Raw genomic sequence first — 18,176 nt, 5'->3', positions numbered from 1 at the left:
CTTATTTTGTCAAAAAATAAATCAGCATATTATGTTTATCATTTTGCATATCAATATATTACAATTGACACAAGTTGGTGTTGTAAACACCGTCGACAAGATAGATATTATTTTCTTCAATTTAATCAATAATATATTTAATGTTGTCGGCGCATCGTGTAAACGTCCTAATCTTCTTCGTGGAAAATAAACACTTGAAATTGTTGAAGCATTCAAACCTGGTGAACTTTCAAAACGACCAGATGATATTTGTTGGGATCAAACTTTAATGCTTAGATTAAACTTGATTATTATGTTTTATCTATGTTAATGTTCTCAAAATGGTGTTGAATGATAGCTCAAATTCTGAACAAAGAGCTGAAGATGTTATATAAATGAGAGATAATTATTCGGATAATCTTGTAAGCCGTTCAAGATGTAAAACTCCGGCAACGATAGGTTTGTATCAGTATATTGTCACTCATATGTAAAAATGATTCATCGAGGTTAATCCAGATTATTTATTTATTACTTTGATATTGATTCAGTTCGCACAATTTTATCTATATAATTTTGCACTAATTTAATATATTTAGATTCGATATACAATATGATATTTAATTTTCATGTTTGAAAACTATAAGACAATTTGCTGGAAGATTGGACGACACAAAGAAAAATATTAATCATCCTTTGAAATTAAATCTGGCAGATAAATTAGACGGACGATCATTATTATATATATATATATATATATTTATCATCCGTAGATGTAAAACTTACTAATAAAATTCCATAATTTGCATTTAATATAATTAAAATGTACTTTCAAATATTTTATATAAGTGTCTTCGTAATCTTGCCCCGAGTAAAACTCACATGAAACAAAGCCCACGAAGAATATTTAATCGAAAACATTAATAAACTGAAGGCTAATTCTGCCGACATACTTAGAAAGAAGAAGGGTGGAAAACATGTCAAAGATGATAATTTTCAGAAGAAGTCAAAAGAAGAAGAAGAAGAAGAAGAAGAAGAAGAAGAAAAAGAACTATGAAATAGAGAGTGAATATGAGGCTATACATACAACGTCGTGGTCGGTTGGTCTTCATTAAAACTTCAGAAATACAAGTGGGCTTGTGTGGAATGACCACAGTAATAACTTCTGTTCTCCATTGAAAAGAGAAAGGCTTGTATCATATACATTTTTTTTTCCCACTTATTTGATAGAGATAGAAAAAGGAAAAGGGTCAGAGAGCACTCACTAAATCTTAGATACGATGAACAATGAACAAGACGATAAAGAATGTGGGGTTATGCAGTCAAATTATTGGAGCGAGAATCTAAGCACGTTAATTATAAAGCAAGAAACGAGCAGGCAGGAGAACAGTAATACAATAAAGGCTGCTACCTCTGAAAACTGTGTAGATATTCTGCTGCTGATTGTGGCAAATGTCAGGTAAAGTTCTGATTACCTCTCCTCAACTTTGCTGTTCCTGATCACCACAAGTTGCACTGTGCTGTCCTTATCCATTTATTCTTTCAATCTTTTAGCATGTTTGAGAATCTAGCTGATAGAAAGAGAGTCCAATCTGGTTAGTGAACAAGTACATTGAACCTGTAGAATAGTTCGTTTTTAGGGTGTGATGCATAGGTGATGGTTTTATTGAAGTGAGGCTGCAGGCGAGAGAAATGCATCAAGTCATTTGTTGTCAAATTGTAACATAAAAATAGATTTATTCTAAACAAGGGGGGAGCAAAATTGGCCTCAGAGAAATGCATCAAGACATATTGCTCCAATACCATGAACTTCAACTGCAGAAACCCAGAATTTGGGTGGTTTCCATTGAGATAACTATCACAAGTAGTTAATAGCACCCTCCCAAAAAAAAGAAAAATTGGAAAAGATGTCGGTAAGTTGTAATCAACAGCAACTCGGAAGAAATTTAGAACACCGAAAAAATACATAAGAAGGTCAATTTTACAAGCAACTATTTCGTATGAAGCTTGTAATCTTTCGTCGTATAAGCAGAAGTGATGCTTGCATATACGATGCAACAGGTAGTGCTCATTGCTTACTACCGCCACTAAGCTTTGAAGCTTTCTGAGTCTTGGGCATATAAGTTTGCTCATCCCTTTCAACCAATTCCACCACCACCAATGTTAAGAACTTTCAGATCCTTGGGAATGGTTTTGTTATGCCTGGCCGCCATCAGCTCAGCTTTCTTAGCTTTCTTCTCATTCTTGGTTTTCTTTTCCTGCTCCTTGATCTCACTACAAAAGCAAACAAGTGCTGTTAAGGTCTGACCATTATATAGGCATGCGTAGATGCTTTAAATCGTAGTCTTCTAAATGAGATTGTTTGCATCGAATTTTCGATTTCTGATCTAAATGAGTAATTGTTTCCTATGAAATCAAAATGGAGTCCATGTCGCGATAATTCATGATAAGTTTAAAGGAAAGAAAGGAATGCCAAATGCATCTATACAGGTATGGAACTACTAGATAATCTACTAATTATTTCACTTCTCATTCCCCTACCCAGCATTTATCTGAGGTAATAAATATACCAAGTACATAGAGGTGAACTGTAGCAGTTCCACCAATACTGTAAAAGGTCCTCATAATTCACTGATGTCAGCCTCAACACATTTAAACCCAGATATAGTATCCTTGTACAAAGAAAGAACTCAAGAAGCATAATTCTTGGACATATTACAGGACCGGCATTGGAGGTGCCACACTTCCCCCAAGAGAACTTCTATCTGTAAGTGTTAATTAGTGGACCTTTGCAGAGTCCTCCTGCTATGATGTCCTATAACCATTTAAAGATTTGCCTCGAACTTGCCAAAAAAAAAAACGCATCTCAGCAACATGCCTTCTTGTGCTGCTTCCTGTGCGTTGCTGCCAGGTAAGCTTGGCAGAGTTCAGGCAGTTATGGAAGTATCTCTCTTGCATTTAAACGAGTGATCGATCAAACTAGCCTTATTTTAAATTTTATTTATCAAAATAAATTACTTCTCAAACTTATTACTAAAACAGTTTTTTTTTATTATAACAATACCTAAAAAAAGCTGAACTTATAAGCGTTTTATGTTTTAACTCAATTGCTAGTTCCGTGTTTTTATCTTATGCCTAAATACTGAACTGTTTAGTGTTTTATTTATAAGATTCTGTTTAAATTAGTGTTTCAGTTGCTTAAATTAAAACTTTACTTTTATATAAAAATGATTATCCTAGAGATAAAACGCTCACGAATTTAGCGTTTTTTATAGGTTATATTGCAATAGACTCCTTTTAGTAATAAGTTTACGGAACGGTCTACATTAGTAAATTAAGTTTGAAACAGGGCTAGTTTGATCAAAACTCCATTCAAATAGCAAAAAGAAAGACCCAACTGAAAATTTCCATAAAGAAAGTGAAGATACCATATGTGAAAAACTAAATTATGCCTCTCCAGAAATCATCTCATACAAATCTTACACCCTTCCCGGGGTATACCTCAGCACCATTAAAGCAGCAGGGCTTGGTCCTGAAATTCAACACATCCACAGCAACAATTCACTAATTCGGCCTCCATCATGAACAATATAAATTGCAGTTTCTGACAGTGACTGAGGCAGCAAAATCAAAGGAATGAAAAAGGAACAAAGATTGCTATACAATCTGTTCCAAAGATGTGAAATTTTCAGCAATAGAAGAAAAAAAAGGACTCCTTTAGCAGGTTGTAGTCACTCTGAGAGCATGAAAACCTAAATTTGTCTAGATATCTAGAACAGTTCTTTCTTTTGTTATGAGATAGGAGTTTCAATTCAAAAGGCAAAATTTTAGGATCTTTAGCAACTGATGTTTATCTATTTCATCATTGTGGCACAATAAGACAAAGAAGAGAAGCAGAAGAATATCAAACTGAAATTAATGAAAATAAAAAGGAGGGAAGAGAATCCACATTAGCACAAGATTGCCATACAATTACCATGGGAATATCAGCCAAATAATGTCTATAGGAAGAACAGTGATTGGGGGAAAGGAAAACCAAACATCAATCAGCACATTGTGGTACCCTCTTTAACTCATAAAGGCTAATTATTTTGTTAGAAAAATGAAAAGTATTGTCAAAAGCTTGCTCTCTTATTAGGAAACTATTGGGTTAATACTAATACAGGGAGTAACAAACATGAGATGTTCATACTGCAAGACAGTCACCCACTTCATCAATCAGAACTACATGCAGCCCCCATGTAACTCAAGTGAAATTGGTGCATCAAAATATGAAGTTAATTACATAAATCAAGTTGAAAGGTATAAAAAATAACGACTCTCATAAACCATAGGTAGGGGGTTTTCTTTGTGCTTTTAATTCACATACAGCAAAAAAGTAGCGATGACCAACTGAGATACTTTTTAGCACGTCAAACTTATCCAGGGACTAGTGCTTTAAGTTGGCAGTGAGAATTATTCTAGTGCAATAAGTTGTTTAGTTATCACAGGCAGACAAACATGGAATATCTGCCCTGTGATGTGAATTGCACAGACTAGTCAAACTATTCTGGAATCTCCATACATATATATATTTGCAATAATATCAAATAAAATTAAGATGAAGACATCAGTACATCAAAGTCACTGTAAGTTATACTAGCTTATTTCCATACAGGAAAAATGTCTCTTCCTTTTAAGAAAGAAACAAGGTAAGCTAGTCTTAGTCCTAACGAAAGAAAGCCACCCCCTCACAGTTGATCACAATGCAAGAGAAATAAGTAACTACAGATTAAAATAAATGCAATTTAAAAGTTATTAACCGCAAATTTTAGATCAAGTACTGCAATTTTATTTTATTTTTGAAAAAAATGCAACTATTAAATAATGAGATAAGTACTGCTACGCATAGAAAACTTATTAATTGTAAATATAGGAGGTAATTTAAGTTCTTCCATTAATTTACAAAATATATATAATATTATAAAAATCTAGATATATCAAACCTCCTACTAAAACAAATCAAGCGGCTAGTATGCTAATTCAAGAAGTGAATTTACTCCTCTACCAAGTTTTCTTAAGCAAAGGAAATGCAAGTAAACCCAAGAATCGATTCGAGGAAGCTCAAGATGTGGCAGTGGATATAAACCAAATAGAAGAGATTAAGACGATAACTTGAAAAACCCTAGCTGCGAATTGAGGCTAAAAACAATTTTGTTGAACAAAACTCCCATATTTGGCACTTCTGTGGTTCTTCCATGCCATTCTTCGAGAAGTGATCAAGCACTGTTGTTATTGGATCTTGAGCGTAAGATGGATATCTGTGAACCAATAAGGGTTTAGAATAAGCAAATGGGCCGGATCTTGCTATGCCCATTTTGTAGTTGGAGATCCTAAAAAAATAAGGTCCAACCATTATAATATTAATTAGATTAGCCCACACTAAATCTCTATTGAAATTTAATTTTATGAATTATTATAGTTTCGAGATATTACTTTTAAGGGTAGTTTAGAAAACACACCTTATATTTTATCTATTTTATGATTCACACCCCGTTTTTGACGATTTTATAATTCGACCCACTTTTTTCTCTATAATTTTCGTTTAACACTTCGACGTTATTTTAACTAAGTAATATCGACCAAATAACTAAAATAACATCACCACCACTATTTTTTCTCTCTCTGCTCATCTCTAAAGAAGGCATGAGTAATTTAGATATTTAAAAAATATTTTATATATTATAACGAAATATTTTTTTGTTCGTATGGAGGGTATTAAATAAAAATTATAAGGAAAAAATAAGTGTTGGGTTATAAAAACCTCAAGGACGTGATGTGAATAACAAAATAGATAAAATATAAATATAATTTATAAGATTCCCTACTTTTAAATTTATGAATTATCTTTTTTTTTTATTAAGACTACTAATCTTTTATTTGAAAACGAACGAATTGTAGCTTACGGCTAGCTAATTGTAATCAACAAATCATAGCCACGTCCTTATCATAATTACAAGAATCTAACATTTATTAACCACTAATCAAAGAGATATGATGGCCATAATGGCTTCATGCTAACCATTCCTAACGACCGTTCACTTATCCGGAAATCAAGGTTAATAACAAAATTTAATTAACAGATACGTCATTAGATAACCTAAGTAATGCCACTTAATTAAACAATTAATTGACCACAAACCAACAAAAAGGAATCCAGTAATTAAAGTAGTCTCTCTCTTCTCCTCTTTTTCTTCTGAAATTTTATTAAAGTAGTCGTCCATCGCATCGAGATCATGGACACTATCACCTAACCCTCCTGCACACTCGATTAAGCCAAAAGGTAGAGGCCAAATTCTTGTCTCTTTCGGGTCCCACGTCTAATCCTTTTCCATTAGTCTTAATAAATAATGTCACTGTGGATGCTAATATGATATTAACCAATTGGTCCTTTTATTGGAAGAGTTGGCTTCATATTTTCAAGGACACATAATTGGGATTTTTTCTTCCATTTCACACCTTATCTTATTAATATAATGTCTCTTACATCATACCATTTTTCTAGTTTTTATATCATCTTCTATTTTAAACTATCACTATTTTTTAAATACGTGCTCTGAATATTTTTTGATTTAAAAAAAAAATAGTAGTTCAGAGTATCATACTAAATGGAATTATCCATTAAATTAATTATGTTCTTTAAAATAATGACATTTTGTTTATTTTTTGGTAAATATTTTTGTTAGTTTAATCTAATTAATTATAGTTAAAACTTAACTGATATGAGAATAATATAATATGACATGATAAAAGTGGTTTAAAACTTGTCAACAACCATTCAATGTTAACTGATATTAAAGCATAAGAAGCTGAATTAAATTCAACTATTTTGAGCCATTGCTAATTTTTAATACATTAATCCTTTTAATTATAATTTTTTACAAGTATCTATTTTATTAATTTTTATTAGATTTTTATTAAAAGTAACATGTACGTGTCACATAATTAATTTTAAGTCTTTTTAGATGAACAAAAAAATAATAAGGTGATGCATATAGAAAGAAATAAATAAATAATAGTTCTTGGGATCTTAGTGTAATTATACTTAAAAAAAATTAAAGATATTTATTTAATTCCTGTGAAATAATAAGTCACGTGAGTCCCACGTGACGATCTCCGTTCCCAAGTACGGCGGCCAGAATCTATAGTGGGGGGGAAGCTGGCGTGCCATTCGTCGTTGTTGTTTTGGCTATTTGTGGAGAAAGTCGTCTCCTTTTGCCCTTTTTTCCCCTTTCCCTCCGGCCCTTATCGCCAAAGGTCGCACCTTTTCCCCCTCTTTCCTACCCCTTTTCGCCCTTCTTCTCCGCCGCCGACCCCGCGATCTCGATCGGCCGCTCTCCTCCCCCTGCACCATCAGGTGCCCGCTTCTTCCTCGATCTTTCTTGGCTTTCGTCAAAGTTCTGGTCCTTCTTGATCTGATTCAGTTTCCCGTTCCCTCGCCCTTATTGGATTTTGTTATCTAGGGTTCAATTGGATGGTTCGCAAGATTCTGGCTTTGTGCTTAGTTCCTGGGAATTTGGGTGGAAAGCTTTTTATTTTGAATGCTGTCATACAAGAATAGCCAAGACGGGTGCTCTCTGTTGCGTGGCCGCTAGGCCACATGGAGCGAAGTCTAATCCTTCCAGTAGAGACTGCTCCATGGATCCTAGTGAGCCTCGTTGGCGAGTGAACTCGAGCTTTTCGCCTCCCGCGCCGCGAAGATGGGACTGCAGGTACCAGTCGGATGGTTTACCTCATAGGATTCATGACGCGCAATTGTATGGTTCATCAGTATCATCACAGAGTAAAGGAAGTAGGAGGAGGTTCGGCAGTGATCATCATCATCATTCTATTTCTGATGGGGCACTCTCTGATTTAGGGAGCCCAGCTGAGAATCTGCATGCTCCTCCTCGGTGGACTCCTTCGCTGCAAAGATTCGATCTTGGAGAGTTTTCTACTCCATCAGGAGGTAATTGATAGATATATTGGGATAAGTAGTTACAGCTGTTTGATGTCTTTGCGTACCTATGTTTTTCTTTTACATGACCTTGATTTTTTAAGCCCATAACTGGTTTCTAAGATAGTGTTATTTGTTTTTTTTAAAAGTAAATAAGGCCATTAAATATATGTTATGGTAATCATTTTAAAGTTGAGGTGAGCTAAGTAAACTCACAAGGTCACTTAGATTTTAGACAAGAAAAAAAAAGTTAGAAGACAGTAGGTTTTTTTGTTTTTCTAGGTTTAGCCCAGAAAGTCTGTAAGACGTTGTTGCCTGATAAGATAAGGCTTTATCTCGTCCTTATGTGCTAAAATCTCTAGCTAAATCTCGGCTTCAAGGAGTAAACATTCTGCTCTCTCTAGGAGTGGGAGTTTTGATGAATCTTAGCATATCCCATTCTATGTAGGATTGAAGTAGTCCTCCTCTGTAAGAATGTGAGAGTTTTTAAGGGGGATTAAGTAAGGAAAAGGGCAACCAGAGGAGGACTATTTGTAATCTTTTGTCGACACTTCGAACATGTATGAAATTGCTCCGTTGCACTTCAGGTGCCCCACCCTGTAGACCAGCCACCAAAAGCCTAGGCATGAAAGTGCTTCTCAGACATGCATATGAACCTCTATAAGTAAATTAAAAAGAAAAAAAATTGTTGAGTTTGCATATTGGAGGAGAATGCAGACTTAGGTCTTATAAAGTTGTTGTTGAGATATCTAACATAGATAGTCTTTCTATGATTGTTGCAATATTATGGAGGGAGTAGATTACATTGGAGTTTTTGTGCTGGCAAGTGCTAATCAACAGCAGCGGCGGAGACCGGAACTTGTATACTAGGGATGTGGGTTGCGGTGTCTAATATAAGTAATCATAGTGATATAACTTTCATATGTGCTAGTTATGTACTAAATAAACATATGTTGGCCGAGAATGGAAAAAGTTATAAGTTCTGAGCAACATAGGAGAAGTTTATTTATTTATTTCTTGTTCTGTAAAGTTAAGTTTCTGACCTCAAATTGAAAAATTTATCTAATGCTTTCCAAATTAGGAAACATGATAGACTATTTGGAGTCAAAACTGTTCAGTTGGAGGCTATAGGATCTTTTGGCTTCATCGCAAAGTATTTTCACCTATTAATCAGATTGATCTCGCATTTAGTTGATATTTAGTCTCATGTTTGTAGAACAAGGTCAGAACTTCTGTTATGCCATCAATCTACTCCCTTTCTTTTTCTTGCCTTTGTTACATTGTATTAGTTGATCATATCATTACCCACTATAGTTGTCATCGATATAAAGTGGAAATATTGACTTTCCAGTTGAAAAGCTTCTGTTTGATCAAATCAAAGCTTTCACTTCAACTATACTGAAGTATTAACTTGCTCAGATGAGCTTCCAAGAGGTTTTCCTTTTTTCCTTTTTTTTTTTTTTTTTTTTTTGTGATGATGATACCCTCGATATATGTACATGAACTGCAATACTGCATATATATGCCAATGACATTAGAGATTAAAAGTTTCAGAATCATTTTCTTTTTGTAGAAAATTTATGGTGCGATAATCATTTAATGTGGTTAGCAAACCTCCTTATATTTCTTTGAGTGTGATTGAACTAATCTTCAGTTCTTTCTATTTGCTTCAGGAGCAAGGCCGGAGACTTCTGTTTACCCCTGGTCTAGTGAGGTAAAATATCTTCTCCCAGTTCATCGAGACATTGATAACCTACTAAATTGTAAATATATGTTCATTCGGCGGTGTGCTTTCTCTGGAAGTTGAAAAAATGTTGCTTATGGACACTCTTTGAAATTATTCTACTTGTGGTTGCAGAGGCATTTCACTACTGCAAGTTCTGCATCCCCATTTGTGGAGTCCAGTCAGTGGGCGTCCACTAGCAAGCGTCCAATCTTCCTGCCATCTCGTAATTATTCAGGCAGGCGTTCATTCATGTCAAAACCAGTTTACCCCCTAGTGTTCCGAAATCCTGTTTCAGAAGCTGAAGCTGGTGGAATGCCTGAAACTAGTAATGATGGGAGGTTGACAGCTGGTCCTGATAGTTTGGCTTCACCTGCTTCCCATGAGAGCCTAATGAGCCCAGAGCTCAAGCTTCATAAGGCCCTGACTGAACTCCGAAAAATGGAGGATTCTCCAGAACCTAGTACAAGTTCAAGGAGGGAAGGTTTTAGATGGAGTAACTCTAGTAGTTTTGACTTTGGGTATGATGGAGATGCCATTGACATCACAGAGGACATTGGTATGGAATCCCAAAGATTCCCTACTAATTCAGTAAGATATGAGAAATGTGGGTTATGTGAGAGATTACTGTGGCAGAAGTCCCCTTGGAGTTCAAACAGGATTGTTAGAAGTAGCGATATGCCAATAGCTGGGGTTCTTCCATGCGGACATGTCTTTCATGCAGATTGCCTAGAGGAGACTACTCCAAAGATCCAAATTCATGAACCTCCATGCCCTTTGTGTCTGAGAGTTGCTAATGATGATCGAACTGTATCATTCTCCGAACCTCTTCAGGTGGCTCTAAGATCTGTTCGCAGGCTTCAAGGTCCTAACATTGCTTCTAGTAGCGTTAGCGGGACCAGCAATGTAAACTCCCCTCGGAATGAGGACTCCTCAAAGAGAAATCAGTCTCTTCCACTATTGAGACGCGGGGGCTCTCTGATGAGGAGTCATTTCAAGAAGCAGTTTGCATCTAAGCGGAAGATCGGGAAGGATCTCTTCAGTGCGAAAGTTTTTAAGAAGTTTGGATCATCAGCATCGTCATCATCTTTGCCACGGCAAGATAACCGTGATCAATCTGGGTGATCCTTAAAAGATAGATGGAATGCGATAACAGGGTAAAGCATCCAGATGTCCTTGTATTTTATGGGTCCACAGCAGTCCATGTACATTCTACTCTAGAGGCTGAAGATTTAGTCATAGAACCTTCTAAAGACTAGTTCGTTGTACACTGCTTATTTTCCATGGCAGGCATCAATACTGCGTTCTTTTTGTTGTATATTAAATATCTCATGGTTTTTTTTATAGATCACATGGAAAATATGAGGATGGATTTTGTTTTGTAATAAATCGTACCTACCAATTTCCTGGGTGAGGTGAAAGTTATGCTGGGGAAATTTGGATTGGCAACTGTTGATCATTGTTTGATTGTTTCGTAGAACCTAAAATAAGGAATTTGTGAAGATTTTCTACCTTCTCATGTGATTGCTATTTAAAATTAATATATAGTATTTAACTCTTTTGCTTGCAATCTTTTGTTGTTTTTATTACTTTCCCATTCTTAACTATCTCATAGAGAAAGATTAGCTTAACAAAATATCTAGGTATGACTACTTTGATTATTTTAGAAGGTATTTATTTCCTCATCAGTTTCACTTGCTATCCAAACCGATCAACTCTCTTTAAAGATGACAATACTTCCAAACCCAATGTCTAAACCTAACGAGTTCCAATTAGTGTTGTCCACCAAGAAGTAGGCAGACCCATCACCATTGGTACCTGATGCTCTTCTTCCAATGGCAAGAGAGGAGAGATAAAAAGAGACTAACCTATTTACTATTATACCATTTATTTATTTAATTATTAAATAAATCAACAAAAGATATAAGATCTATAAGATTACTCTTTAGGATAAATAATTATCCAAATTTATAATTTGATTACCGGTTTACCTTCTAATAAAAAAATTTTACTAGTAAAATTAAAGGATATTGCACTTTAGCTCATATCTTTTTAGTTTAAATATTTAATCTCTTTATAATCTTCGGCCATTATTTTTTTCATCATATTTAATCCAACTAAAATTTTGAATTCAAAAATTCTCATTAGAGATAAAAGTCATAAAAAATTGGATAAGCTTTCCGACACATACAAAATAATAACGATTATATTTCAAATAACAAAGATATGATAATATATATGCTTTCGTTATATGTTTGTCATGTAAAATTCAATTAGTTTTACTTTAGATGAGTTAAAAAGTCTCTAATCCTCAGCGATTTTGTTTCTAATGAGGATAATATTAGATAACTTTCATACCATTTTAAGAAATTTATATAAGAGCAAAACAATTTTGTCTTAATCTTAGTTCAGTTTTAATTATGTTTAGATTTAATTGAAGAAATGATAGTTTTAAGAGGACTCAATTATTTTGATGGTAATTATGATATTTGAAACGTTTTCACAAGAAACAGCTTCAAAGTTGATTACTTTTGCATATATTAGTCTTATTGGATCCGGAATTTGTGGTCAATAGCTAATTTAGAACTCTACTCTTTAAATCCTAGCCATTTAGACGTCAAGCATCAATTTCCAGCAAAGAGATCAATTTTCTTAAATTAAGCATGATTAAATTCATATTAGGAGCCCGTAATCCGTGTGTTTAGATGCATTGAAGAAAGTGTAACATAACAATTCCACGAGCAAACTGCTTTATTTTGTAAAACTAGTTAATTATTAGAAAAAACAGACAAGTAAGGCATAGAAAAAGATAGATGTTCTCTAGTACTGGTAACAGTTGAGTTTTCAGTTAGTCAGAACTACTCTGCTCCAGTACCTTTCTCTCTAATTACATCTCTCATTGAGGTACTCTTCTCTTCTTTCTTCTCTAGGAGGAGCTTGTGGATATGGAAACATCTACAGTGAAAGGATATGGGAGTAACACAGCAGCACTAAGCACTGGTCTGTTCAACAATGGGCAGAGGTGTGGAGCTTACTTTGAGATCAGATGTGCCGATGACAATGGATGGTGCCTTCCTGGGACTAGTATAGAAGGTAAGAAGCATAGTTAACATCATTTCTGGTAATTCTTCTGGTACAGCTCACCATTAATGGCCATGCATAATTCAAGCTAGTACTGATCACCAACGTCGGCGGTGCCGGCAAAGTGATTGCGATCTCCATTAAAGGCTCCAGAATAATCTGTCTATTGACAAGTTAATTGTATGCCAGATTATTCTGTTGCATTAGACTGTTGCTGTAAGTAGAAGCAACAATCCAAGTACTTGTTTCCCCTGCTGAGAAAAATGAGACAGATTAGAAACAGTCATTCTAAACCAGCAATTTAAAGCTAACATAAAGCAGTTACAATAACAATAGAATGCTTGCTTCCCACTCTGTATATTGCAAATTTACACAATAAAATTAAATGGGGAAATAACAATGGCAAGCTTCAATCTTATTACAAATAAGGGATAAACAAACTTTATTACATTGCAAACTTACAGAATAAATAGAGATTGAAGTATGAACACACTGTGCTGAAGAAACATCAAACAATATAATTTTGATACACAATATATACTAGTATTTATTTTGCCAATTAGACAAACACATGATAGCAGAAGAAAGGTGCATTGATCCCGTTTTCTTTATTATGTCGAAGTAAATCGTCATGCCAGATTGAGGAACTCCGTTTCCTTTAGGATGTGATGACCAAAGTAATTTGGATTTGGAGAGAGGGAAGAAAGCCTGATGGCAAGGCCGGGAGACAGAGCGAGCAATGTTTACGCGGTCAGCTCAAAGCAAAGGAAATAAATAAAGGAATATGATTTTATACTCATTTGGCTGCTGGCATTAATCTTCTCGCAACTCCCAAGGAAAAGGGTAACCTAATGCAAGAAATATGAGAGGAGATTATCAGCTAGCTTAGCAAAGAAGAAACGTGACTAAGAAAACGTGTTAGGCGACAAATTAATTAACATGCGACATATTACATACCTTTTGATATTCTGATATTCGGAATGTAAGATATCTTATCCCAATCTTTACCCGTCTCTTTCTCAGTGCGTTTCTTTTAGCTTTCGGTGCATAGCTCGATATCTAATATCTCCAGTGCAGTGAGATGTTGAATGCTCTTAGGTAAACGATCGATGAGCTGGCAACCTTCGATCTTCAAGGATCGCAACGAGGAGAGTTCCCCCAACCATTCTGGAAATGTGGCAAGTGATTTGCAATAACTAATTTCCAAGGTTTCGAGAGAGGTGAGGAGGTGTCGGATGCTCCATGGCAAATTGATCATATCTTCAAGCCAGCCAATGCTCAAGTGTTTTAGGGACATTCCATCACAAAAATCTAGCCCCGTAAGAAGTGGTAGCATTGAGCTTCCTTCCTAGATTCAATGTCTCAACTGATGGTGGAATACCTGGTCGTACTCGTAGCTTGGGACAATCAGAGATTTTCAACTTTTCAAGGCAAGGGAACAGGGATGCTCCTCTTTCTCCATCCCCTGCCACTGCAGCCGTTACCCATTCTTCGAGCTCCGGCATATTACGGAGCCCTAGTGTTTTCAGTGAGGAGAATGATGTACCTGCAGTATTTCTGGCCCCACAGAATTCCTCACTTATTCTCCTTATTTTTGGCATATCCAAAATATTTATCATCTCAAGGTTAGTTAGGCAGCTGCCCTAGCACGGGCAAGAGTTCACAAACACAGATTTCAAAAAGATCGATCCTGACTAGATTTGGGAGAAATGACTCCATTTGAGTCCTCATCCAACTAGGGAACATTGTGCCATTGTAATTCCAGATGTGTAATTTCTGCAAATTCTGATGTGGTTGGAGTGCTTCTAGCATGGCCTCTGCAACCCCTCCTTTCCCATTCTCACACTCATATATTAGCGATTTGATACTCCCTCCTCTCTCGTTTAAATTTGTTCTCTATGCATCAGCAATGTTGGACGCTACATATGTATCAGGCCCAAGTTCTAGTGGCTCACTTCTTTGGATCTTTAGATGTCTCATCTCACAAATAGCTTTCAGTGACTCAATAAGCATTCTACACCTCTCAATGTCTAGTGTTCTCAACTCCATGAGATTATCTAGAGTTTTAGGTACATTTTTAAGATTTAGACAACCTTGTAAATTCAATGAACGTAGTTTTTGGAGGCTCCCAATTGAGTCAGGAAGTCCCCAAAGTCCTCTAGAAAAGGAGAGATCGAGGTGCATCAAATTAGTAAGTTTGTCGATAGATACAGGAAGAGCATGGATATTAGAACAACCACTGATTTTTAATATCTCCAAATTCACAAGATTGCCTAGAGATTCAGGTAGGCTTTCAATGCAACGACAGTCTTCGAAGCTCAATGTCTTCAAATTCACAAGACTGCCCAAAGATATAGGTAGACTTCTAAGATTACTACAATTTTCGAAATTCAATGTCTTCAAATTCACAAGACTGCCTAGAGATATAGGTAGACTTATAAGATTACCACAGCCTTTGATGTTCACTATCTCCAAATTCATAAGATTGCCCAGAGATTCAGGTAAACTTTTAAGATGAAAACAGTCTTCAATGTTTAATGTCTCCAAATTCACAAGATTACCAAGAGATCCAGGTAGAGTTGAAAGGAAAATGCAGTCAGCAAGTTTTAAATAATTTAGTTTTCGGAGGTTCCCAATAGAGTCAGGAAGAGTACGCATAACCAAATTGTCTAATATTATCAACCTCTCTAAGGTGCAAAGTTTTCCTATCCTTTCATCTAGTTGAAGAAAACTGCCCGAAAGTTTGAGATACCTTAGTTGTTTCAACTTGTACGTTGAAGTCGATAGATTGTAAATGGAACGATCACTCAAATCTAAGACTTTAAGACACTTAGTGTATGAGAATATTTCCTCAGGAAGGTACCAGCATTGTTGGAAGTATAATGCTCTTACCTTGCGCAGTAAATCTACCCGGAACTCCGATGGTTGATGGTATCCGATTATTGATGCATAACGGCACTCCTCGAGATTAATTTTTGGGCTCTTTCCAACTTCTAAGACTGAAACTTCATCGCCAGCAATAGATCTTGCAAGATCGTACACCAAGTCGTGCATCTTGTAGTATTTTGCTCCACATTCTTCAAGAAATGAAATTGCCAGCAGGTAGTTGACATAATAATCACCAACATGTTGTTTCTGAATGAACCTTTGAGCAATCCATTGCTGAATCAGCATGTCTTTGTCTAGCCTAAAGGCTTTGGGATACAAGGAGCAATAAACGAAGCATAATTTCAATGCGGAGGAGGGCATATATTGATAGCTCAACTTTAGAGAGGATATGATTTCATTCTCTGACGGGTTTCCACCTCCCTCTTTCTTCAATTTCCAAAATTCACTATCTAATACTTCCTTCCATGCGTCTTCCCCGCTCTTAAAGCAGAGCATGCCTCCAAGAGCCTTTGCTATCAAAGGTACACCTTGACATTTATTTGCTATTTTTTTATCTCCAATTGATACTAGCATATGTTTATTTTTTTCACTAGCTGACGAGAATGCCCTTTGCTTGAACAGCTTCAAGCAAACATCATCTGACAAGCGCTTCAACTTATGTGGGGTTTCAGTGCTCATGATTAGAGGAACTCGATCACTGCGTGTAGTCACTATTATTTTGCTCTCTCCTTTACCACCTGCTGGTAATATTTGCTTCAATTCTTCCCATTTTTGATGGTCTTCATTCCACACATCATCCAAAACAATCAAGTAGCGCTTATTATCTAGAATTTCTTTGACTCTTTTCGCATTGAAATCGAAATCGCCAAGGCTATTCCTATTTTCAGTTCCCGATGATAATAGCATAGCTTCAACTAACTTTTCCAGTTTGAAGTCCATAGCATGAACCCATATCTTCGGGTCAAAGGTATTCTTTATCCTGTCATCGTTAAAGATTAGTTTGGCAAGCGTCGTCTTCCCCAGGCCCCCAATGCCGACTATTGGAATAATAGAGATAGCATCACTTGGAAACAACAACCTGTTTATTATCTCTGTCGCCTCTTCCCCTCTCCCTAAAACATCATCTCTGTTCACAACGGAGATGGTCTTGCGGCTCTCAATTACTTCTTGTTGATAAGTGGTGGGGGCCTCCTCCCTGAGATTGTATGTGCTTCTTTTTGCTGCAATCTTCTCTAATCTCTTCCTCATCCCTTTTAATCTGCAAGCCATAATTGGGGTTGAAAACGTTGATTTGGTTTGGAATTCGTTCAACATGTCCTCAACATCATAGGCCGCAGCTTTGAGGCTCTTCAACCAGAGGCGCACGGCTTCGTTCTCGAGAGATTGCTTCTCGGCATCATTGAGGACTGCTTGAATTAATTCCAGGGTGTTCTTCATGTCTTCGAGGTCCTTCTTGAAGTTCGGTAGCAGTTTAATCTCCGACCATAGCCCGGAGCTCAACTTGCTAACTAGCTCCTTCACGACGGCAGATGCAAGAAGTTCTCCCACAATCACCATACCGACTAGATCTCGTACAACTCCAAAGTGAAGAAAGGAAATTGGATGCTAGAGAGAGAGGAACGATTATCAATATAGCTAAGCTTTTGGTTGTCTTTTGAATGATGATGATGATGATGATGATTATTATTATTATTATTATTATTATTATTATTATTATTATTATTATTAGTTAAATGATTCAACGAGAAGTATTAATTTCACTCTGATTAAATAATACTAAATAAAATTAATCAAAAGTATCGGTCACTTTTTTAAATTATAAAAGTAAATTAGTTATATTTTATTTCTCTTAGCTATCTATTTTTTTATAAAAAATAAAAATAATAATAAATTGGTAGAAGTCGATATTCCTAATAGTAAGGAAATATTAATAAGAATAAGCAATAAGAAAATACTTAAATTTTAATATTTTATAAATTAATCTAATCACATATGTAAAATGTCTTATATACCCTTTAATTTATAAAGGATAAAAATTATTTTTAATAACTAATTGAATTATTGCTCTTATTATTATTATTATTATAGATTTTGATAAATCACACCGTACATTTCTCTATTTTGTGATTCACACTCCGTCTTCAAGGATTTTATAACTCGACTTATTTTCTCTGTAAATCTCATTTAACATCCTAAGTTAACTTAGACAGTATTAAAAAAATATTCTATTATAATATACAAAGTAATTTATAAATACCTAAATTATCCCTATCTTCTTCATCCTTTTTTTCTTTTCCCAAAAAGAAGAAGAAGAAGAAAAGGAGGAGGGAGGAGGGGGAGGAAGGAAGATTAGGAAAGTTGGTGACGGTGGCAACAATGACAACAATGACGACCACAATGACAACAACGATGACTACAGTGGAGAAGGTAGGTCGGAAAGATAATGAATAGATATAAAAAATGAGATGAAATGATGATGATAGTTTTGTAATTTGGTCTAGTTAGTCAAAATAACATCAAAGTGTTAAATGA

At 35.5% G+C, this 18,176-nt stretch overlaps 2 protein-coding genes across 2 annotated transcripts; one reads left to right on the top strand and one right to left on the bottom strand.

Moving 5' to 3' along the window:
- The first annotated feature begins 7,198 nt into the window (after positions 1-7,198).
- Positions 7,199-11,123, top strand: LOC140776071 (uncharacterized). Its single transcript, XM_073119629.1, has 4 exons — positions 7,199-7,372; positions 7,479-7,963; positions 9,625-9,665; positions 9,810-11,123. Exons 2-4 carry the CDS (start codon positions 7,654-7,656, stop codon positions 10,797-10,799), a joined length of 1,341 nt encoding a protein of 446 aa, XP_072975730.1. The 5' UTR covers positions 7,199-7,372; positions 7,479-7,653; the 3' UTR covers positions 10,800-11,123.
- A 1,295-nt stretch (positions 11,124-12,418) lies between these two features.
- On the bottom strand, positions 12,419-17,207 carry LOC140775642 (disease resistance protein RGA2-like). Its single transcript, XM_073119026.1, has 3 exons — positions 13,713-17,207; positions 13,552-13,603; positions 12,419-13,009 (listed from the first exon to the last, which is right to left on the bottom strand). Exon 1 carries the CDS (start codon positions 17,199-17,201, stop codon positions 14,652-14,654), a length of 2,550 nt encoding a protein of 849 aa, XP_072975127.1. The 5' UTR covers positions 17,202-17,207; the 3' UTR covers positions 12,419-13,009; positions 13,552-13,603; positions 13,713-14,651.
- Between the last annotated feature and the right edge of the window lie 969 nt (positions 17,208-18,176).

This window comes from Typha angustifolia, chromosome 14 (assembly GCF_048772165.1).
Source record: "Typha angustifolia cultivar Huaian chromosome 14, ASM4877216v1, whole genome shotgun sequence".
Classification (NCBI taxonomy): Eukaryota; Viridiplantae; Streptophyta; class Magnoliopsida; order Poales; family Typhaceae; genus Typha; species Typha angustifolia.
The sequence above is the reverse complement of the archived record's forward strand: the minus strand, read 5'-3'. Positions and strand labels throughout refer to the sequence as shown.